This window comes from Gobio gobio (genome assembly GCF_949357685.1).
Source record: "Gobio gobio genome assembly, chromosome: 11".
NCBI classification, from domain to species: Eukaryota; Metazoa; Chordata; class Actinopteri; order Cypriniformes; family Gobionidae; genus Gobio; species Gobio gobio.
Window position 1 is genome coordinate 55,562,676 of NC_137104.1, and position 23,334 is coordinate 55,586,009.

At 37.3% G+C, this 23,334-nt stretch overlaps 2 protein-coding genes across 2 annotated transcripts in view; one reads left to right on the top strand and one right to left on the bottom strand.

The window, feature by feature from the left end:
• Positions 1 to 8,144, top strand: part of tert (telomerase reverse transcriptase) — a gene marked incomplete at its 5' end in the record, with an annotated part of 31,149 nt that extends 23,005 nt beyond the window's left edge. The window contains 4 exons of the mRNA XM_079828605.1: positions 359 to 420; positions 2,159 to 2,283; positions 5,272 to 5,409; positions 7,782 to 8,144. Coding sequence (XP_079684731.1) covers positions 359 to 420; positions 2,159 to 2,283; positions 5,272 to 5,409; positions 7,782 to 7,885 — 429 coding nt within the window. The 3' untranslated portion in view covers positions 7,886 to 8,144. The remainder of the gene's footprint in view (positions 1 to 358; positions 421 to 2,158; positions 2,284 to 5,271; positions 5,410 to 7,781) is intronic.
• A 5,707-nt stretch (positions 8,145 to 13,851) lies between these two features.
• The window catches only part of slc6a18 (solute carrier family 6 member 18), a gene marked incomplete at both ends in the record, with an annotated part of 31,165 nt that continues 21,682 nt past the window's right edge, over positions 13,852 to 23,334 (bottom strand). The window contains 8 exons of the mRNA XM_079828606.1: positions 13,852 to 14,088; positions 16,109 to 16,271; positions 18,116 to 18,275; positions 18,345 to 18,549; positions 21,305 to 21,461; positions 21,573 to 21,701; positions 22,578 to 22,690; positions 22,790 to 22,900. Coding sequence (XP_079684732.1) covers positions 13,852 to 14,088; positions 16,109 to 16,271; positions 18,116 to 18,275; positions 18,345 to 18,549; positions 21,305 to 21,461; positions 21,573 to 21,701; positions 22,578 to 22,690; positions 22,790 to 22,900 — 1,275 coding nt within the window. The remainder of the gene's footprint in view (positions 14,089 to 16,108; positions 16,272 to 18,115; positions 18,276 to 18,344; positions 18,550 to 21,304; positions 21,462 to 21,572; positions 21,702 to 22,577; positions 22,691 to 22,789; positions 22,901 to 23,334) is intronic.

Here is a 23,334-nt window from a genome sequence, read left to right on the forward strand (position 1 = left end):
CACACCAGTCACACACACACACACACACACACTGCAGACGAACTGTCCCAGTTTGTTGTATTGGTCCATCTATAACTGATTGGGTGTCGTCGTCTAATCTGTTGTTGTTTACTTTCTTTTTACTAGCTCTTAATCCTACGATTCCGCATATTAAACACCCGATGCGTTCTGATTGGCTGTGAGTTTCATAGAGCTCAACAGTCAGTTCTGCAAGGACAAATCCTTGTTTGTTTTCGCCACAGGGGAATTGATTTTACCACGACTTACTTTTAGGAACAGAAAATTGAATACTGTTACAATCTGACTCGTTAATATTAATGTGTGGTGTCAGAATCAGGGTTTATGTTCTCTTCTCCAGATGAATTCAGTGGAAGCCGTTTACAGGAGCTTGTATAAGCTGATCCTGCTGCAGGCGCTCAGGTAAAACACTTTACTTTTGAAAGATAATGTGTACTTTTATTCAGCGAGGACACTTTAAATTGATCAAAAGTGTGAACATTTGATTTGATTGGAGGAGATTACAACTTAACTCTTTCCAATTTGGACAGATCCTCACACTCTAAATCGGCAAAAATGTTGCGTGCTTTAGGTTCAGAAACGGGATTAATAGATGCATGGAGAGAAGTTAACCCTACAAAAAGGATTTTTTCTCCAATAAGCATAAATCTTATTCTCGTTTAGATTATTTTTTTCGTCCTAAAAAATGTATGAAGTTTGTTTCAGCTTGTGAAATATTTCTATATCAGACCACGCAATGGTTAGGAAATCACTCTTAATGAAACTCCCAAATCTAAAATGTGGAAATTTAATAATTTGCTACTAGAAGATGAGATGTTTTGTAAAAAAAAAAATGAGAGAGTGGATTGAAGAATTACATTTTTTTTATTTATCATCTGAAATTACTCCATCTATACTTTGGGACGCAGAGAAAGCCACTTTGAGAGGACATATTATATCATACTCCTCTTATAAAAATAAATAAATAAAATCAATTACTAATGGTCTGAAAGAGGAATTGTTACTTAGAGAAGCGTCACACAAGCAAGATCAATCTGAAGAAAATTGGAATAAATTAGTTAGAGCTAGAGCAAATTTCAACTTTGACCAATCAAATTATATTAAACAAAAAAAATTGTATTTGCAACAAAAAATGCACGAATTTGGGAACAGATCGGGTAAATTACTGGCACATTATTTAAAAAAGGAACAAGCTAAGAACTATAATGGCCATTAAAAGTGAAAATTAAATAATATATGATCCATTAGGAATTAATAAGTGTTTTTAACATTTTTATAATGGTTTATATAAATCAGAAAACATTTCTATTTCTGAGGCAACCACTCTTTTAGACAGTTTGGATTTACCTCGGGTTACAACCTCAGATCAACAAACTATGGAAGAGGTGTTTTCTATAATTAATTTGTTACCAGCAAATAAATCTCCAGGCCCAGATGTTTTATCAAACTTTTTGGCCGCAGCTTAAATCAGTCTTTATGTTAATGGCTAATGATTTCTCAAGCCATAACACTCTTCCTGTTTCTATGAAATCGGCTAGAATTTCTGTGATACTGAAAGAAGGTATAGGCCCTCATATAGGCCTATAAGTTTGCTTAACTGTGACTATAAAATTATCGCAAAACTGTTATCACAGAGATTAGAAGCAGTTCTCCCTAAGTGAATAAATCTTGATCAAACGGGATTCATCAAAGGTTGTTTGTGACGCTGAAGACCGGAGTAATGATGCTGAACATTCCCAGGAATAAATGACACTTTACTGTACATTCACACAGAGAACAGCTGATCTACACTGGAGGAATATTTCACTTTTGATTAAATAAACACCGTGAGCAGAAGAGACTTTAAAACCAAAGTGTAATTGATTTGTCTTGGTGGCAAAAGTTTAACACGAACAGACATCTGAGTAACTCAGGCTGTGATGTTTGAGTCTTTAGTGGTGAATGATTGAGCGTTAAAACATTCCATTCAATGCTGTGTGTGTGTGTGTGTGTGTGTGTGTGTGTGTGTGTGTGTGTGTGTGTGTGTGTGTGTGTGTGTGTGTGTGTGTGTGTGTGTGTGTGTGTGTGTGTGTGTGTGTGTGTGTGTGTGTGTGTGTGTGTGTGTGTGTGTGTGTGTGTGTGTGTGTGTGTGTGTGTGCAGGTTTCATGCGTGCGTGAAGAGTTTCCCTTTGGGTCTGAATGTGGCGACAAACCCATCTTTCTTCCTGAAGATGATCTGGACGATGGCTCGAGTCACGAATAAACTCATCAGACACACAAACACAGGCAAGAGTTAGACATTAAACGGAAGTTGCACTGGTCTTTTCCTTCTCTATTGTGACTAGGGTTGGGAATCGTGAGAAATTTTCCGGTTCTGGTTCCGCCTAACGATTCCGGTTCCGATTCCGGTTCCATTAAAATTATTAAACAACTAGTGGTAAAGGAAAAAGGCACAATACGCAACTCAAACAATCCATTTTGTGTTTATTACTAGCTCTAAAATTAATTTACAGGTTGGCAATGTCAAAAAAAGTGCTGTACTGTACATATATTACAGTATTAATTAAGCCATTCTTGCAACACATTTTTTTTCAAATGAATTGTCTTATTACATTTTATCTCTCTGTCTCTGAATAAAACCATGTTATAAATTATATTTATTAGTTCTATTTATTAATTAGTTGTATATTAATTTAATAGTAATTCAGTTATTCAGTGAACTTGTAAATAATAAATTGCAATTCAGCATTACAAAGGTAATTGTGCCTAAACGCTTACTTAAACCATGGTGACTCAACGGTTGACAAATATATATATATATATATATATTATATAATATAGGCCTTTCACTATAAATCTGGTATAAGCCCTGTGGCACACAATGTTTTGCTAGTGCAGCCTCCTTTGCATGTTATTAACTTTTCACATGTTACATTTTGCTTCATTATCATTCATTCTTTGGAAATGAATCCATACTTGTGACTTTCTCTTCGCCATGCTGGTGGTCAACGAGAAAATATCTGACGCAAAACCGTAAATGTGTAGCGCGAGGGCTTTCAGGCTGAACTGCGTTTCACTCCTGGAAGCGGCAACGTCATTAATATTCATGAGGAGGTGAGCTAGGGTTGCCAGGTTTTCACAATAAAACCTGCACAATTGCTTCTCAAAACTAGCCCAAAACAAGCCCAATCGCGTTTCAGGGGGGCTTCTCCGGTAAAATGTGCATTTCCGGGGCTAAATATCCCATAATTGGGGTCGCTTCAACCCGCGGACATGAAACACAGCCCGTGGCAACAGTGTTGAAGTAGCCCAATTCTGCGGGAAAAACACCAGAACCGTTTTCGGAACCGAAACGTAGGAATTTCGCGTGGTTCTGGTATTTTTCAAAAATCAGTTTCGGTTCTGCATAAGAACCGGTTCTCGGTTCCCAACCCTAATTGTGACGCACACCAATCAGGCATAACATTATGAATAACACTGATCTCTGTTAGTGGGTGGGATATATTAGGCAGCAAGTGAACATTAATCGCTTCTCAAACAAGAACAAATGTAGCCCTCGTCATCAGAGATGATCTGTGATTCTGACTGAAGGTTATTAAAGGGTTAGTTCACCCAAAAATGTAAATTCTGTCATTAATTCCTGACCCTCATGTGGTTGGACACCCGTAAGACCTCCGTTCATCTTCAAACACAAATGAAGATATTTTAGTGTAAAGCTGATGCTGAGAAAGGCTTCAGATTGGCCTCCATTGGCATTCAGTACATTTACACTCACAAGACCCAGAAAAGGCACTAAAAACGTTGTTACAAAGTCCATCTCACCACAGTGACTCTACAATAATCTTACGATGCGACGACAATAGTTTTTGTGCGCAAAAAAAAATCTAAATAACACCTTTATCCAGCTTGTTCTTGTCTTCCGTGTGTGTCTCCACGACGCATGCGCGAGAATATGAGCAGATCCGGCGTTCGGACACATGACCCAGAAGAGATTTGTCTACGAGCAGAGGAAGACGCGCGTGTCTCCGCTGTTGAATTCTACATTGATCGTGCTTTAGGTCTCGGCGTAGTTCTCAAAATGGGGCTTAAAGGCCAATTTATACTTCTACGCGCGTAGCCGACGCCGTCGTGAGCATTTATACTTCTGCGCTGTTGTCTGCGTCAATGTGCAATTCCACATGCAGACGCTAGGAGGCAGTGTCCTCGGGCATGATGGTGTAATCAAGACAACAGCCGAAGAAGAAGCAGTTTGTTGTGTAGAATCTGTACATTCATGTCAGAATATCAGCAGCAGTGAGAGAGCGGCTTTTCTTGCAGCTTGAGTTGTTGTATCTAATACAAATTAAGCATCTCTAGTTGATTAGTAAAGTTAAATAAGGCGATCTGGCGCTGGAATGTGTTTGTGAAACCATGCGGAGCTCGTGGCCGCTGTTTTCAGTAGCGGTGGCTCGAGCAATCGATTGCTGTTGCGGAGACTTCATTCACGAAATATACCCTATAATGTGTCCCTGTTCTTGATATGCAATCACTGATTAAAATCTTTGGTTTTAATGAGAAAATAAATAAACAATATTCAGCGGATCTATGTATTTATTTACTACAATAAAGAATCGCTGGACTGCAAAATATTGTGTTATAGCAGATGTAAGGAACTATCATCCAATTTCTGGACACACACACACACACACACTCCTATCGCAGATTTTTTATTTATTTATTGACCTGAGGGAGGGGTTCTGGCAGACCAATCACAGCGCTTGCGGTTCGCGTAGAATTGACGCGTTGTTACATTTTTGGAGAGGTGCGCGTAAGGGTACGGCGTCTATAAATTGGCCTAAAGTGGCATTTCATGGATTCCCGAACGCCGGATCTGCGTCATATTCTCACACATGCGTCGTGGAGACACACACGGAAGACAAGAAGAGGTTGAATAAAGTCGTTATTTTGATTTTTTTTTGCGCACAAAAACTATTGTCGTCGCATCGTAAAATTATTGTAGAGTCACTGTGGTGAGATGGACTTTGTAACGGCGTTTTTAGTGCCTTTTCTGGGTCTTGTGAGTGTAAATGTACTGAATGCCAATGGAGGCCTATCTGAAGCCTTTCTCAGCATCAGCTTTACACTAAAATATCTTCATTTGTGTCTGAAGATGAACGGAGGTCTGACGGGTGTCCAACCACATGAGGGTGAGGAATTAATGACAGAATTATAATTTTTGTGTGAACTACCCCTTTAAGCCAGTAATGATGCTGAAGTGTGTGTGGTTCTCCTCAGGGCTGGTTCTGGGCTCAGTGGATGGCGGGGGGGTTCTCCAGTATGAGGCCGTTCAGCTGCTCTTCTCTCTGGCGTTTGAGCTGGTTTTCACCCAGAACCGCTCGGTTTACCGCCGCCTGCTCCCTCCTCTACATAAACGTACGTCTGCGCGAAACTCTTAAATGCATCTTCTGTGTTTCAGGCTGTTGTTGAGGAATGAGGAGACCGTTGCATTGTGGGTGCTGAGGCTGTAATAGCAGTGTTATTGATATACTGTCACAGTATTTACTATATATTTTGAATTAGTTAAATTTCTATGTTCAGGTTTCATTCAATTTTTTTTCTTTAATATCTATTTATTACTTTTTATTAATTGTTATTGGAGTCATTTTAATACTTAAACTAAACAAAATTGAGGAGTGTTGGCAACTAGTTGATTAATTAATTTTAATTGAATTTAGAGGCTGAGTTGCATTAAAACATTAATCTTCTCCATAGACTAAGAATATATTATGTTATTTTAGATTTAATTACATACTATTATAGTTAAAATATATATATATATATTAGTTTTTGTTAATATTGAATTAGCTTTTTTTTTTTTTCATTATAATTTTTGTCAATTTTGTTTAGTAATTTTGTTATGTGCTTTTGTCACTTTTTTAAAAATTACTGTTAAGTAAATAGTAATAATTGCTTTATTATAAAAACAGTTCAATTGCTTCTACTTAAGCATATTTTAGTTAATTGCCAAGGGAACATTTCTCCGTTTTTCATATAAAATATTTATATTCTATTTCAATAAAAATGTTTTGTAATAGTTGTAGTTTTAGTTGAGTTATTTTAGTATTAATTATAGGGTTAAAGTGTTTATTAATATATTGAATTGGCTTTTATTAGTATTTTTTCATTAATTTTGTGGCTTTTTTTCAGTAATTTTGTTATGTGCTTTTTTTCACTTTTACTAGTTTTTGTTTTTTAAACATTATACATTTTTTAAATTTGTTTATTTAATTCCAATTAGTAATTTTATTGGTTTAATTGCAGCTTTGGGACCCTTTTTGGGGGGGATTTCTGCCTGGATTTGTCCGACCCAAATGGAAAAGCTTCCCCTACACACACACACACACACAGTGTCTCTAAACACACAATACTGGTGTCATTCTACAGGAAACCCTTTGAAGGTTCATAAACCGCTGCTAAAGTGATAAACATGTGAGTATGTGTTGTCTGAGCTGTAATAACCCCCCAAAAAAGAGACGCTTTTTGATTATTATTATTTTTTGTTATAAAGGCAGAAATTACATAAAAAAGGTAATATTCCTTCCTTCAGATTCATTTGAATAAATCTTGCATCCATGATCCAGACAAAACTCTTTTTTTCCAGTGTTTTCTGTGATCTAGTGTTTACAGCCCAGACTGTCTGCAGGGTGCTAGAACACACAGGGCCTGAGTTACACACTTTCAACAATGAATTTATAACCAAAAAATCAAAAAGCGTCTCTTTTTTGGGGGGTTATTACAGCTCAGACAACACATACTCACATGTTTATCACTTTAGCAGCGGTTTATGAAACTTCAAAGGGTTTCCTGTAAAAATGACACTAGTATTGTGTGTTTAGAGACAGTGTGTGTGTGTGTGTGTGTGTGTGTGTGTGTGTGTGTGTGTGGGAAGCTTTTACATTTGGGTCGGACAAATCCAGGCGGAAATGGTCCCAGAGTAATTTCGTGTAAATAAGTGACTTTGTGTAAAACAAATGCCAAAGTGTCGCATATCTGCAGAAAGTAGAGACTCTAAGCTTTCAAATGAGGTCAGAGCTCCTCCACACACATTTAACATTTAAAGCATATTTTAGTTAACATTTCTCAGTTTTTCATATCAAATATTTAATATTAATATTAGCTTTTATATTTCAGTCATTTTGTTATGTGCTTTTGTCACTTTTATTAGTTTTTGTTTTTTAAACATTACTATTCAGGTAAAAAAAAAATTTATTTGTTTATTTAATTCCAATTTGTCATTTATTTGCTTCTACTTAAGCATAATTTAGTTCTCAGTTTTTCATATCAAATATTTATATTTTAACTTAATTTAAGTTGACAAATGTCTTTAACAGTTGTAGTTTAACGATAATAACCTGGTGTGATTTCAGCTTAATTAAAAAAAATAAAGTTTAATAGCCATATTCCTGCAAGAGACATAAACAACCCTCAATCCACCAATCAGGGGCTTCGCTGTAACGCTGGGAACATTAGAGGTTTAAGGGCCGGATGACGTGATAAAGTCTCTTTACTCTCTTAAATGACTTATTATGTTTGTTAATGTGTATTTGACTTATTTTATGCAATGGAAAATACTTCCAGGAACTTCTTCATGATGTTAACGTTTATGTCTCTTCTACTGCAGGTTTGCTAATGATTGGCTCTGTAAGGTTTTTATTCGCTCTATAGTTTCTTCTTTCTGGACATAAACGAGTCTCAGGTGTAATGGAGTGTGTGATGTGTGTGTGTGTGTGTGTGTGTGTGTTTAGGACGGAGGCGTCTTCAGCGGGCTCTCCATGGCATCAGACTGGCCCGCGTCCTCCAGGCCGCCACTCCCAGAATCCCTCAGGACTTTAAATCCATCCGGACGTAGCCTCATAAACCTCCATCATGCTCTCTCTCTCTCTCTGTAAGCGCTGCATGAACACATTCACGTTTATTCGTGTCCAGCTGACTAAACAGATCTGCGGCGTGTGTAAAGTGTTGATGGGCCGCTGTTAAACGCAGCGAGAGATAAGAGACGCTCGTAAACGTCCTCTCAGTTGTTATGCTGCGTGTTTGCATGTTGATGCATCTGTTTGTGCTTTAAAATGTATATTTCAGCACAGAAAATAAATTACGATCGTTTCACGAGTCGGAGATGATGACCATGATTTCCTGCAATCTGCAGACACAATGAATTATTCAGATTATTCACTCTGGGGTTCTTCATTTATGGGTCACACTCAAGACCTTCGGGTCAAAAATGAGCCGGAGGGCAGGATTAAGATAAAAAAGATTTGAGTAAAATCAATGATTTTTGTTCAATAATATTTTTTCTTTTCTTTTTCGGTGTTTTGAGATAATTTTATGATTTATAATTAATATTTATGCAATAATTATGACCCATTTTTTCCCATTGAATATAATAAAAAATGTATGTATATATATATATATATATAATTTCTTTTTTTTTTCATTAAAGCTGTATTTCATTTTAGAGTCAAGCCTAGGCCTCATGAAAGCAATTTTTTAAATGAGATCTGAGCCATCCGGTGGACACATTGAGCATTTTTATCACGCAATAGCACATTTTTACCACTATAGTGGATCTTGCGTTTTATAAAAAAAAATTACAAATCTTAGCTTCATCGGAATGGTCCGAAACTTGGTGACTTTATTGGAACTTGGTATATGAACACCCCAAAAAAAAACGGTGTAAAGGATTTGAAAAGTCTAAGTGGTCGTAAAAAAAATAGTCACACTCAGGGTCTTCGGGTAAAAAATGACCCCCATAGGAAATTAATGGGAAATTGGCAAAAATATTTTTAATATTAGAGTTTTTTTGTGCATACAATCTACAAATCAGCCAGGATGCAGAAAAAAAGAACTCAACAGTGAAGATCTCTAAAACATCAAGAGTGCAAAACAGACAAAAAAACTCACACTTATACACACAAAAACACACGCACACACAAATTAACACGTGCCATTGTCAGAGGTGGACAAAGTACAAATACAACTCCATTACTCGAGGGAAAGTAAAATTACTACTGGTCAAATATTACTCCGTTACAAGTGAAAGTTGTAAAAAACAATTTTTACTTAAGTAAAAGTACAGAAGTACTTGTTTATAAAAGTACTTAAGTATCAAAAGTAAATTTCCTATTTTATGTCAATGCATTATTTTATTATTGTTGCATTGTTGTATGAATGCACTCTATGTCATCCTGGTGGTTTTAGCCAGTCAGTGATGCTCCATCCGACATGCTAGCATACGACCACCTTTAACTAATTTAAATACTTGTATAAAAGTTACAACGCTCTTTACAAAGCTGCGGTCACTTTAAGGCAGAATGCACGGATCCAATACACTGATACACATCTGATATTCTCCCAACTGTTAACGTTCACTTAAGACATAATCAACTTTGTTTACGTGAATACTTTCCAAAATTAAAATTGACATTTTGTGTGTATTTGTCTGTTTAAGTGCGGAAAAACCTGCAAAAGAAAGCTCTATTCAGTCCTCGTGCTCTGGCCTCTGAGAGGCACAAACAGACTGAACTGAACTCTTTGAGGCTTTTTCAGATTCTCTTCTCCCACACATTTACATTTTTGCACATTTTATGAGACATTCATCAAGTGTATGCAAACAAAACTAATCTTTAATCTTTTCAGAAAACTGAAACTTACTTTCTAATATGGCCATGGGTGCACACACTGTGCAGAGGAACCGTCTTCTTCCATTTTGCAATAAACTGATCAGTGTTCAAAACATTTTGGTAAACTTCATATGACCCTACAAAAGTGATTACATATATAGGCTGTCTGCAAAAAAACAAGTTGCTACAGAAACGTCTTTTGACTTCAAGGACCTTGATAGAAATGTAGTGGAGTTAAAAGTACGATATTTGTCTTTCAAATGTAGTGACGTTAAAGTAAAAGACTGACCTTACCCGAGCCTGGCCCGATACATTAACTGTAATTATGAGCCCGAGCCCGATTTAAACCCGGCCATTTTTTAATAAATGCCAGTGTTGCCAAGTCTGCGGTTTTCCCACATAATTGGGCTACTGCAACACGTTGAAGCGACCCCAATGATGTGATATTTAGCCCTGGGAATGCGAATTTTAGCGGGCAACCCTGACAAAAAGACATATTTTACCCCCCCAATCGCGATTTTACTGGAGAACCTCCCCAGAAACGCGATTGGGCTAGTTTTGAGTAGCAATTGGGCTGGGTTTGTTGTGAAAACCTGGCAACCCTGATGCCAGCGCTCCACTCATGAACCCTCACCAGTAAAACATGACATCTATCTGTGCTATAGCCTACTGGACTTGTTGTAGCCATTAAACAATATATTGTGTTTCATATTTATGTTTAAATGATATAATGTTATTTTTACATTTCATCTGATTATAAAAAGTGCAAAGATGCGAGTGGGTCAGAAATGATTTTGACCACTTCATTAAGTTTTATTATGTAGAAAGTCTTTCTTTAACCCGCGTGCTCTGCTGGATTTCTGCTTACACTCCTTATGGTCCGGGTCAAATTGACCATAATCGGATTCAATACAATTCCCCAAAAATCACACTATGAAAAAACACATACAATCAGGTGCAAACAATTCACTTTTAATATCAATACTTTTCACACATTACAAAGAATAAATATCTGAATTTACGATTTATAAAAATACTTTTAACCATTTTTATTTTTAAGATTGGCCCTTAGGACACTTGCCTTTATACATTTAGAACAAATATCTTAGTCTCCTAAAGTAATCTTGACCAACTATATAGCATTTTAAAGCTTTCAGACTCTAGTTTTCATATTTGGTGACTGATTTTCAAAAGAGATGACAGATAAATAGCGATAGATTCGTCATTTGTGATGCGGTGCCAAACTATAACGCGCACTCTGACTCTTTCCATATGTTTTTTTTAATATGCATTTCAGAGATTGAATTCAAATCAAATATTAACATTACTGCCCAAACTACTTCTCAATAGAATGTCTACTTCATAGATATTTTGAAAAGTATGAAAATATAACGTTCAGATCACTCAAACCATATATGGAAATCAGAAAGTCTACATGTCATCTAGTGGAAAACATTGGTACTGCACACAATTTTTTTTTTTTTTTTTTGATATATCAACCTAAAATTTGGTACAGAATTTGTTCAGATATTTAGCTTTGATTTTCTTGAGGTTTTAGAATTGAGCATGTTTTGTAAATATGTTTTTATAAAATATAAAAATATATACAGTGAGGAAAATAAGTATTTGAACACCTGCTATTTTGCAAGTTCTCCCACTTAGAAATCATGAAGGGTCTGAAATTGTCATCGTAGGTGGATGTCCACTGTGAGAGACATAATCTAAAAACAAAAATCCAGAAATCACAATGTATGATTTTTTAACTATTTATTTGTATGATACAGCTGCAAATAAGTATTTGAACACCTGTCTATCAGCTAGAATTCTGAGCCTCAAAGACCTGTTAGTCTGCCTTTAAAATGTCCACCTCCACTCCATTTATTATCCTAAATTAGATGCACCTGTTTGAGGTGGTTAGCTGCATAAAGACACCTGTCCACCCCATACAATCAGTAAGAGTCCAACTACTAACATGGCCAAGACCAAAGAGCTGTCCAAAGACACTAGAGACAAAATTTTACACCTCCACAAGGCTGGAAAGGGCTATGGGGAAATGGCCAAGCAGCTTGGTGAAAAAAGATCCACTGTTGGAGCAATCATTAGAAAATGGAAGAAGCTAAACATGACTGTCAATCTCCCTCGGACTGGGGCTCAATGCAAGATCTCACCTCGTGGGGTGAGACAACAGCAGAAATGCACTTTTGGCGTTTTTATTTGTGTAATCTGTGGATCATCAGGAGTTGATTGACAGACGGGCACAGGATGTTCAGTGTTCGTGTTTATGCCGCTGTAAACGCTGGTTATTCTGGTTACTGACTAACTCCATCTCATCTGCCCTCGGGGGAACGTGAGCAAAACACGTCTCAGAGGAAGTTAATGGAGATGTAGAAACTCACGGCGTCTGTAATGTGTGACCAGAGGACCGAACGCTCAGAGACGGTGTTCAAGAGCCTAACATTCGGCTTAGAGGGACTTTAAATAGTAAAACATTGATTTCCACTAGAAGCTGCAAACTTCAGAAAACATATATCTATACACCGATCAGGCATAACATTATGACTGCCTTCCTAATGTTGTGTTGGTCCCCCGTTTGCGGTCCTGACCCGTCGAGGATCTATCAGAACCAGCATTAACTTCTTGAGCAGTTTGAGCTCCAGTAGCTCGTCTGTTTGATCACACGGGCCAGCCTTCGCTCCTCTGAGGACAAAATGTTCACTTGCTGCCTAATATATCCCACCCACTAACAGATCATCAGTGTTATTCACCTCACCTGTCAATGGTCATAATGTTATGCCTGATCTATATACACACACCCCGATCAGGCATAACATTATCAGCACTGACAGGTTTATGATCAAATAAATACTGCTTTGATGAGCAAAAGAGACTTATTTACAAAAACATAAAAAATAGTAACTTTTGACCGGTACTCTGTGTGTGTGTGTGTGTGTGTGTGTGTGTGTGTGTGTGTGTGTGTGTGTGTGTGTGTGTGTGTGTGTGTGTGTGTGTGTGTGTGTGTGTGTGTGTGTGTATGTATGTGTGTGTGTGTATATTTTCATGTATACATGTTACATGTTAATTTATTAAAATAAAATTAAAAAACACTTCATTCATATTTTAATAAAACAAAAATCACGTTTTAAATGAAATCACTGTTTTGAGTTTTGTAAACATGATATTTACACCTTAGTAATGTGTCGTTGAGTAGATCTTTAATTCAGCTTTGCATCACAGAAATAAATTATATTTTAAAGTATATTAAAATAGAAAACCATTATTTTAAATTGTTATAATATTTCACAATATTGCTGTATTTTTAATCAAATCAATGCAGGATTGATGAGTATATATTTTCTTTTAAAAGCATAAAAAATAGTAACTTTTGACAGTTAATGTATATGTGTGTGTAAATATATATATATATATATATAATCACTAAATATTTGTGTGTGTGTATATATATGTGTATATATATCACTTAATATTTGTGTGTGTATATATATGTGTATATATATCACTTAATATTTGTGTGTGTATATATGTGTGTGTGTATATATATATATATAAAACAATTAATAAACACTTCCAAAAAATGTAAATAAACAAATCACATTTAAAGAAATTAGTTTTTGAGTTTTGTAAACGTGATATTTACACCTTAGAAATGTGTCGTTGAGTAGATCTTTAATTCAGCTTTGCATCACAGAAATAAATTATATTTTAAAGTATATTAAAATAGAAAAACATTATTTTAAATTTTAATAATTTTTCACAATATTGCTGTATTTGTAATCAAATCGATGCAGGATTGATGAGTATTCTTTCAAAAACATTAAAAATAGTAACTTTTGACAGTTAATGTATATGCGTGTGTGTGTGTGTGTGTATATATATATATATATATATAAAACAATTAATAAACACTTCCAAAAAATGTAAATAAACAAATCACATTTAAAGAAATGAGTTTTTGAGTTTTGTAAACGTGATATTTACACCTTAGAAATGTGTTGTTGAGTAGATCTTGTGTTTTATATTCTCAGTGTCATTTTGCAGAATAAAAGTCTTTGTTTTTTTCCCACAGTTTAAGGAACTTTAAGTCATGTCAGTAATTTACAGTGAAGAGAAATGTCGGAGTCTTCCTGGGGCTCATGATGGTTTGAGTGGTGCTGAAGATCGTGAGATGGCGTCTCCTCTAGATCTGTTTGAAGGAGTCGCTCTGGCCATCGGGGCTGAAGGCCGGGTTGCTGTAGGGGTTCTGGAGGCTGTGGTTCTGGAGGCTGTGGTTCTGGAGGCTGTGTCCGGTCTGGCCTCTGATGAGTCTGTAAATGGCCACGATGGGGATGGAGAGCACAGGGATGGAGCTCAGCAGGACACAGATGGAAAACACCCAGTCTGAGTACGGCTTCACCTCCGTCTCCGGGAACCGCTCCTGCACATCAGCTCTCAGTTACACACTCATCATCTCACAGATTGCATTTTAAAATCATTTTAACGTCACATTTTTTATGATTTAATAATTATTTGTTTTATTTTAAATGAACACGATGAACGCCAGACCCATTCCTGATGCACTCTGGGTAAGAGGGAGGCGCCGGGTCACTCTATATACACTAGCGGTCAGAAGTTAGCCGTTAAATCATGCTTTTGTTCATCTGGGACGCATTAAACCCATCAATTGCGAGATATCAAGTCGGTATTGCGAGATATCATCAAGTTTGAATTGCGTGATATCAAGTTGGAATTGAGATATCTAGTCAAATTGCGAGATATCAAGTCGGTATTGCGAGATATCAAGTCAAATTGCGAGATATCAAGTCGAATTGCGTGATATCAAGTCGGTATTGCGTGATATCAAGTCGGTATTGCGTGATATCAAGTTGGAATTGCGTGATATCAAGTCGGAATTGCTTGAATTCAAGTCGGAATTGCGTGAATTCAAGTCAGTATTGCGAGATATCAAGTCGGAATTGCGAGATATCAAGTCGGTATTGCGAGATATCATCAAGTTGGAATTGCGTGATATCAAGTCGGAATTGCGAGATACCAAGTCGGAATTGAGATATCAAGTCAAATTGCGAGATATCAAGTCGGTATTGCGAGATATCAAGTCAAATTGCGTGATATCAAGTCGGAATTGCGAGATACCAAGTCGGAATTGAGATATCAAGTCAAATTGCGAGATATCAAGTTGGTATTGCGAGATATCAAGTCGGAATTGCGTGATATCAATTGGGACTTGCGAGATATCAAGTGGGTATTGCGAGATATCAAGTCGGAATTGCTTGAATTCAAGTCGGAATTGCGTGAATTCAAGTCAGTATTGCGAGATATCAAGTCGGAATTGCGAGATATCAAGTCGGTATTGCGAGATATCATCAAGTTGGAATTGCGTGATATCAAGTCGGAATTGCGAGATACCAAGTCGGAATTGAGATATCAAGTCAAATTGCGAGATATCAAGTCGGTATTGCGAGATATCAAGTTGGAATTGCGTGATATCAAGTCGGAATTGCGAGATACCAAGTCGGAATTGAGATATCAAGTCAAATTGCGTGATATCAAGTCGGAATTGCGAGATACCAAGTCGGAATTGAGATATCAAGTCAAATTGCGAGATATCAAGTTGGTATTGCGAGATATCAAGTCGGAATTGCGTGATATCAAGTTGGTATTGCGAGATACCAAGTCGGAATTGCGTGATATCAAGTCGGAATTGCGAGATACCAAGTCGGAATTGAGATATCAAGTTGGTATTGCGAGATATCAAGTCGGAATTGAGATATCAAGTTGGTATTGCGAGGTATCAAGTCGAATTGCGTGATATCAAGTCGGTATTGCGAGATATCAAGTTGGAATTGCGTGATATCAAGTCGGAATTGCGAGATATCAATTGGGACTTGCGAGATATCAAGTGGGTATTGCGAGATATCAAGTCAGAATTGCTTGAATTCAAGTCGGAATTGCGTGAATTCAAGTCAGTATTGCGAGATATCAAGTCGGTATTACGAGATATCATCAAGTTGGAATTGCGTGATATCAAGTCGGAATTGCGAGATATCAAGTTGGATTTGAGAGATATCAAGTCGGTATTGCATGAATTCAATTCGGAATTGTGAGATATCAAGTCGGGATTGCGTGAATTCCAGTCGGTATTGCGAGATATCAAGTCGGAATTGCGAGATACCAAGTTGGAATTGAGAGATATCAAGTCGGAATTGCAAGATATCAAGTCAAATTGCGAGATATCAAGTTGGATTTGAGAGATATCAAGTCGGTATTGCGAGATATGAAGTTGGTATTGCGAGATATGAAGTCGGAATTGCGAGATATGAAGTTGGTATTGCGAGATATGAAGTCGGAATTGCGAGATATGAAGTTTTAAATGATGCAGGGAGGAAGATGAGTGTGAAAGGGAAGGTCATAATGTTCTGCTGTGTTCACACACTCACATATTGAGGGTTCCAGGCGGGATAGGTGGGGTGTTTCTGGACCTGGACCACGACGTACGCCCCCAGAACCACCAGCAGCATGATGGGACTGATGCCCATCCAGCACACGCGCCAGTACAGGTTCGGCCGCCGCCCCGTCATGTACTCGATGTCATCGCTGAACCTGAAACACACACACACACACACACACACACACCGTCACAAACGCTACCCTCAGAGCTCAAATACTGAGATTATTTCAATAAGTTCATAGTTTAATAATGCTTTGCAGTTCCCTGATGTCTTATAATGGTCACATGACATAGACCTAAACAAATACAACATTTCATCTTTTTTTTTAGAATTTTTATTTTATTTTTTTATGTTTTATTTTGATTTGGGGTTTTTTTGTTCAAAAAGTTTTACTTTATGATTTGTTTTTATTTTAATATTATTTATTTTAATTTTACATTTATGATTAGATGGGTAGAAATGTTTTTTTTATTGAAAAAAAAATATTTTAGTGTGAATATTTTAGTAAAAAACTATATATTTTTTATAAACTTTTTTTGTGTGATTTTATTTTATTTTAAAATATTTTTATTTTATAATGTTTTATTTTGATATTTATTTTAATTATATTTAGCGAATTTTAGTATTGTTAATTTTTTTATGATTTGTTTTTTATTTTACATTTATGATTAAAAGGGTAGAAATGTTTTTTATTGAAAAAAATATATTTTATAATATTTTAGTTTTTATATTTATTTTAATAAAAATTTGAAAAAGTGAATAGATTTTAGTAAGGGTTTAATTTATATTTGTTTTCATTCTTTAAATATTTATTTAAAATTTTACATTAATGATTAAATATTTAGAAAGGTTTTATTGTTTCATTTTATTAAATTTTTAATGATTTAACACATTTTCGTAAAGCGTTTTATTTTTATTTTAAAACTTTTTTTGTGATTTTTATTTTATAATATTAGTTTTTTTATATGTTTATTTTAATTACCTTTTTAAAGATTTAGTGAATTTTAGTACGGTTTATTTTTTGTTTTTAATTTGTTTTAATTTTTATTTTTGTACATTTATGATTACATATAGAAAGGTTTTATTTTAAAATATTTCATATAGTTTTATTTTTTTAATTTATTTTAATTACATTTTTAATGATTTAACTTAATTTTAGTAAGTGTTTTATTTTTATTTGTTATAATTTATTTTATTTTAATATATTTTATGATTTAGTCTGTTTTGTATTTTAACATTATTTTAATCTAGGTATAATAACATATTTTAATCTAGTAGTTCATTTGTTTTTGCATTTGTATGATTAAATTTTTTTTTAATTTTTTTTTATTATTATTAATTTTAAATTTGATTATTAATTTTTGTATTTTTGTTTTTATTTTTTAATTATTTATATTTTAAATTTGAATGATTTTTATTAATAATAAATCCACTCCCAAACCCTGCTTTAAAGCTACACTGTGTAACTTTTTTAGTTTACTCTTAGCTAAAAACACTTAGTTCTTGCAAAAATATATGTGCTCATTAATGTATATTTACTTCTTTCAAGTAATAAAGTATTCTCGTGAGTTTATAATATGCCATTGTAAACACATACGGGTGAGGGTTTGAATGCGGGTCGCCATGTTGATCCTCCATCTTGAAAATACATTAGCCAAAGAGGGACATTCCCGTAAATTCAAGCTTGGCCTTTGGCGTTTTAACACTCGATGGCTCCGTGTCCAATGTGGACGAGGGCGAACTGGAAGCCATGTTAATCTTGGACTAAATCAGCCACCGTAGAGATAAAACGAAATCGTAATTGAGAGGAACAGAAACTAATATTCACTGGATGGTCATATACAAGTTCACCACTAGATGGGGGAAAATATCACACAGTGGAGCTTTAACTAAACGTTATGAAAACTATGTTCATCTACTTGTAAGAAGGTTTGCTTTAGGGATTTTGACAGCTGGCGTGAGAATGAAAGGATGAGAATGAAAGGATGTTCGGACCTCTTGATGCCGTAGAAGCAGACGACGGCGATGATCTCGAAGAAGGCGATGACGAGGAGCGGCACGGAGCCCACGTAACTGTTGAAGATCTCCAGCCAATAATTCCCAGATCCCAGCGTGAAGATCAGCGCCGCCAGGAAGCTCACCACACAGATCAGACCTGCAGGAGCACATCATTAGCATACTAAGCCCCGCCTCTTCCCACGCGGCGTGTCTCAGGATTGGCTACCTGTGAAGAGCTCTTTGGGCATCCACTTGGGCACCATGTGCAGGTCCAGCAGCGGCGTCAGGACGCCCTCCAGATTCCCGAACATGGAGGACAAGCCCAGGCTGAAGAGCATGACGAAGAACAGCACGGCCCACACCTGAGAGCCCGGCATCTCCACCACCGCCTCCGTGAACACGATGAACGCCAGACCCGTCCCTGATGCACTCTGGGTAAGAGGAAGGTCACTCTATACACTAGCGCTCAGAGTTAGCCCTTAAATCATGCTTTTGTTCATCAGCGGCGCATTAAGCACATCAATTGCGACATATCAAGTCGGTATTGCGTGATATCAAGTCGGTATTGCGTGATATCAAGTCGGAATTGCGAGATATCAAGTCGGAATTGCGAGATATCAAGTCGGAATTGCGAGATATCAAGTCGGAATTGCGAGATATCAAGTCGGAATTGCGAGATATCAAGTCGGAATTGCGAGATATCAAGTCGGAATTGCGAGATATCAAGTCGGAATTGTGAGATATCAAGTCGGAATTACGAGATATCAAGTCGGGATTGCGAGATATCAAGTCGGGATTGCGTGATATCAAGTCGGAATTGCGTGATATCAAGTCGGGATTGCGAGATATCAAGTCGGAATTGCGTGATATCAAGTCGGAATTACGTGATATCAAGTCGGAATTACGTGATATCAAGTCGGAATTGCGAGATATCAAGTCGGAATTGCGAGATATCAAGTCGGAATTACGTGATATCAAGTCGGAATTGCGAGATATCAAGTCGGAATTGCGAGATATCAAGTCGGTATTGCGTGATATCAAGTCGGAATTACGTGATATCAAGTCGGAATTGCGAGATATCAAGTCGGAATTGCGAGATATCAAGTCGGAATTGCGAGATATCAAGTCGGAATTGCGAGATATCAAGTCGGAATTACGTGATATCAAGTCGGAATTGCGAGATATCAAGTCGGAATTGCGAGATATCAAGTCGGTATTGCGTGATATCAAGTCGGAATTACGTGATATCAAGTCGGTATTGCGAGATATCAAGTCGGTATTGCGTGATATCAAGTCGGAATTACGTGATTTCAAGTCGGAATTGCGAGATATCAAGTCGGAATTACGTGATATCAAGTCGGAATTACGAGATATCAAGTCGGAATTGCGAGATATCAAGTCGGAATTGCGAGATATCAAGTCGGAATTGCGAGATATCAAGTCGGTATTGCTAGATATCAAGTCAGAATAGCGTGATATCAAGTCGGAATTACGCGATATCAAGTCGGAATTGCGAGATATCAAGTCGGGATTACGCGATATCAAGTCGGAATTGCGAGATATCAAGTCGGGATTGCTAGATATCAAGTCAGAATTGCTAGATATCAAGTCGGTATTGCGTGATATCAAGTCGGTATTGCGATATATCATCAAGTTGGAATTGGGTGATATCAAGTCGGAATTACGCGATATCAAGTCGGAATTGCGTGATATCAAGTCGGAATTACGCGATATCAAGTCGGAATTGCGTGATATCAAGTCGGGATTGCTAGATATCAAGTCGGAATTGCGTGATATCAAGTCGGGATTGCTAGATATCAAGTCGGGATTGCTAGATATCAAGTCAGAATTGCTAGATATCAAGTCGGTATTGCGATATATCAAGTCGGTATTGCGATATATCATCAAGTTGGAATTGGGTGATATCAAGTCGGAATTGCGTGATATCAAGTCGGAATTGCAAGATATCATCTAGTTGGAATTGCGTGATATCAAGTCAGAATTGCGTGATATCAAGTCGGAATTGCGAGATATCATCAAGTTGGAATTGCGTGATATCAAGTCGGGATTGCGAGATATCAAGTCGGTATTGCGAGATATCATCAAGTTGGAATTGCGTGATATCAAGTCGGGATTGCGAGATATCAAGTCGGTATTGCGAGATATCATCAAGTTGGAATTGCGTGATATCAAGTCGGGATTGCTAGATATCAAGTCGGAATTGCGTGATATCAAGTCGGGATTGCTAGATATCAAGTCGGAATTGCGTGATATCAAGTCGGGATTGCTAGATATCAAGTCGGGATTGCTAGATATCAAGTCAGAATTGCTAGATATCAAGTCGGTATTGCGATATATCAAGTCGGTATTGCGATATATCATCAAGTTGGAATTGCGTGATATCAAGTCGGAATTACGTGATATCAAGTCGGAATTGCGTGATATCAAGTCGGTATTGCGAGATATCATCAAGTTGGAATTGCGTGATATCAAGTCGGAATTACGTGATATCAAGTCGCAATTGCGTGATATCAAGTTGGAATTGCGTGATATCAAGTCGGAATTACGTGATATCAAGTCGGAATTGCTTGAATTCAAGTCGGAATTGCGAGATATCATCAAGTTGGAATTGCGTGATATCAAGTCGGAATTACGTGATATCAAGTCGGAATTGCTTGAATTCAAGTCGGAATTGCGAGATATCATCAAGTTGGAATTGCGTGATATCAAGTCGGAATTACGTGATATCAAGTTGGAATTGCGTGATATCAAGTCGGAATTGCGTGAATTCAAGTCGGTATTGCGTGATATCAAGTCGGAATTGCGTGAATTCAAGTCGGAATTGCGAGATATCATCAAGTTGGAATTGCGTGATATCAAGTCGGAATTGCGTGATATCAAGTCAGGATTGCGTGAATTCAAGTCGGAATTGCGAGATATCAAGTCGGGAATGCGTGAATTCAAGTCAGAATTGTGAGATATCAAGTCGGGAATGCGTGAATTCAAGTCAGAATTGCGAGATATCAAGTCGGAATTGCGAGATATCAAGTCGGGATTGCGTAATATCAAGTTGGAATTATGAGACGAAAAATTTGCAATAACTTTTTTTATTTTAATTTTATTCTGTTTTGGAAACAAGCTTCCATAGTGTTCACTTCCCAACACCAGCTTTATGTGCAGCTGTACCTGGTCCAGGAAGTTCTGGAGGACGCAGGGTTTGAGGCTGAGGCCGGAGACTCTCTCCGGATCGCTGCGGTTCAGATGGGTCAGCCAGCTCTCGTAGTTCTCAGCCGTGATGTTTCTCTCCTCGATGTCGAAGGCGTTGGTCAGATCCAGGATGTTACTGCACACACACACACACACCTATCACTCAGACCTCGCAGTCGTTTAAACACCGCTGAGTCCGTCAGTGTGTGTGTGTGTGTGTGTGTGTGTGTGTGTGTGTGTGTGTCACCTGTTGATGCAGGCGTTGAAGTTGCTCGTGGCCTTGAAGCCCAAGATGGCGAATATGGGAATGGAGGCGTAGAGGGAGGTGGCGCTGTTAATGCATCCCACGAGCACCGCGTCTCGCTCACAGTTATTCCTGAGGGAAACACACACACACGTTATATACTTGCTTGTCATATTCATAATTCATAATTTTAACCAGTGTTGGGGAAAGTTACTTTGAAAAGTAATGCATTACAATATTGCGTTACTCCCTTAAAAAGTAACTAATTGAGTAATGCGTTACGTTACTTTTGCGTTACTTTTTCTCACCTGGTCTGGGCTTGTTTTTGTTTTTTTTATAACAAAAAGTTGTATTTTTGTAAAGACCTCTTCATACCAAAATTGAAATAATACATTTTAAACCCCTACCCTATGCAAATAAAATGCAGATTCCCTCATGAACACTAGAGGGCGCAGCTCTGGATAATGGAGAAGAGGACGCAGGAGAAAAAAGATTTACCAATAACAACTAAATCTAGTCATTTTCATCATCAAAGCTCAGCAGCAAGACATTGGTCAATTAAATATAAAGGTAGATTATGCATAAAAATAGTTGTTTTATTTAACATTTAATTATTGGAGGTTCTGATTTTGCATTTGACTGATTTTATTCATTTTGAGGAGGACAGAATCTTTATTGTGCAAGTGAGATTAATAAATGCTCACATTTAGTCTAGAACTACAATAACATCATGTTCTCACACACACACACACACACAACGCATCTGCACTTATTTCTCTCAACATGAGCTGTCAGTCAAATTAATATGAAAAAGTAACTTGTGTTACTTTTTTGAAAATGTGATATTTTGTTGTAAATTTGAAAAGTAATGCGTTACTTTACTAGTTACTTATTATTATAAAAGTAATATTATTACGTAACTCAAGTTACTTGTAATGCGTTTCCCCCAACACTGATTTGAACCACTATTGTGTAACAGAATCAGGCCCTTCTGACAGTGTGTCGCACTTTTTAGGGTTGTAGCTGGAGAAGGCGATGAGTCCTCCGAAGGCCAGAGACAGAGAGAAGAAGATCTGAGTGGCGGCGTCCAGCCACACCTGAGGGTCGGTCAGCAGAGTCCACTGCAGAGAGAGATCACACACACACACACACACACACACACACGCCTCAGTCTCCCGCTGGTGTCTGCGTATGGCAGGTCTGAGGTCTGTGAGACTCACGTTTGGTGTGAAGAGGTACCGAAGGCCCTCAGCGGCCCCGGGTAAAGTGAGGGCCCTCACTAGAAAGATGGTCAGCACCAGGTAGGGGAAGGTCGCGGTCACATACACGGCCTGCACAGTCACCACATTAACACACACACACACACACACAGTGATGCTAGCGGTGTGTGCGGCAGGGGCGTTTCTAGGATTTTCATATAAAAAATTGGTAAGACTTTAGTTTAGGGTCCAATTCTCACTATTAACCAGTAGCGTATTAGTATGCATATTAGGATATTGGCTGTTTATTATTACTTATAAAGCAAATATTAATGCCTCATTCTGCATGACCATATTGTACATCCCATATGAGGTCATAGATATATATACATAGATTCCTCATCCGAGCGATCCACGCCATGACCCACGCAGGCACTAATGAGGAATCTATGTATATATATATCTATGACCCGGCTGCTATTTTGACCTCACTCACAGGAAGTGATGTCAGTCTGCAGAGCTGAAGCGTTTCTCTGATATGAGGTGATATATTTGCATAAATACCG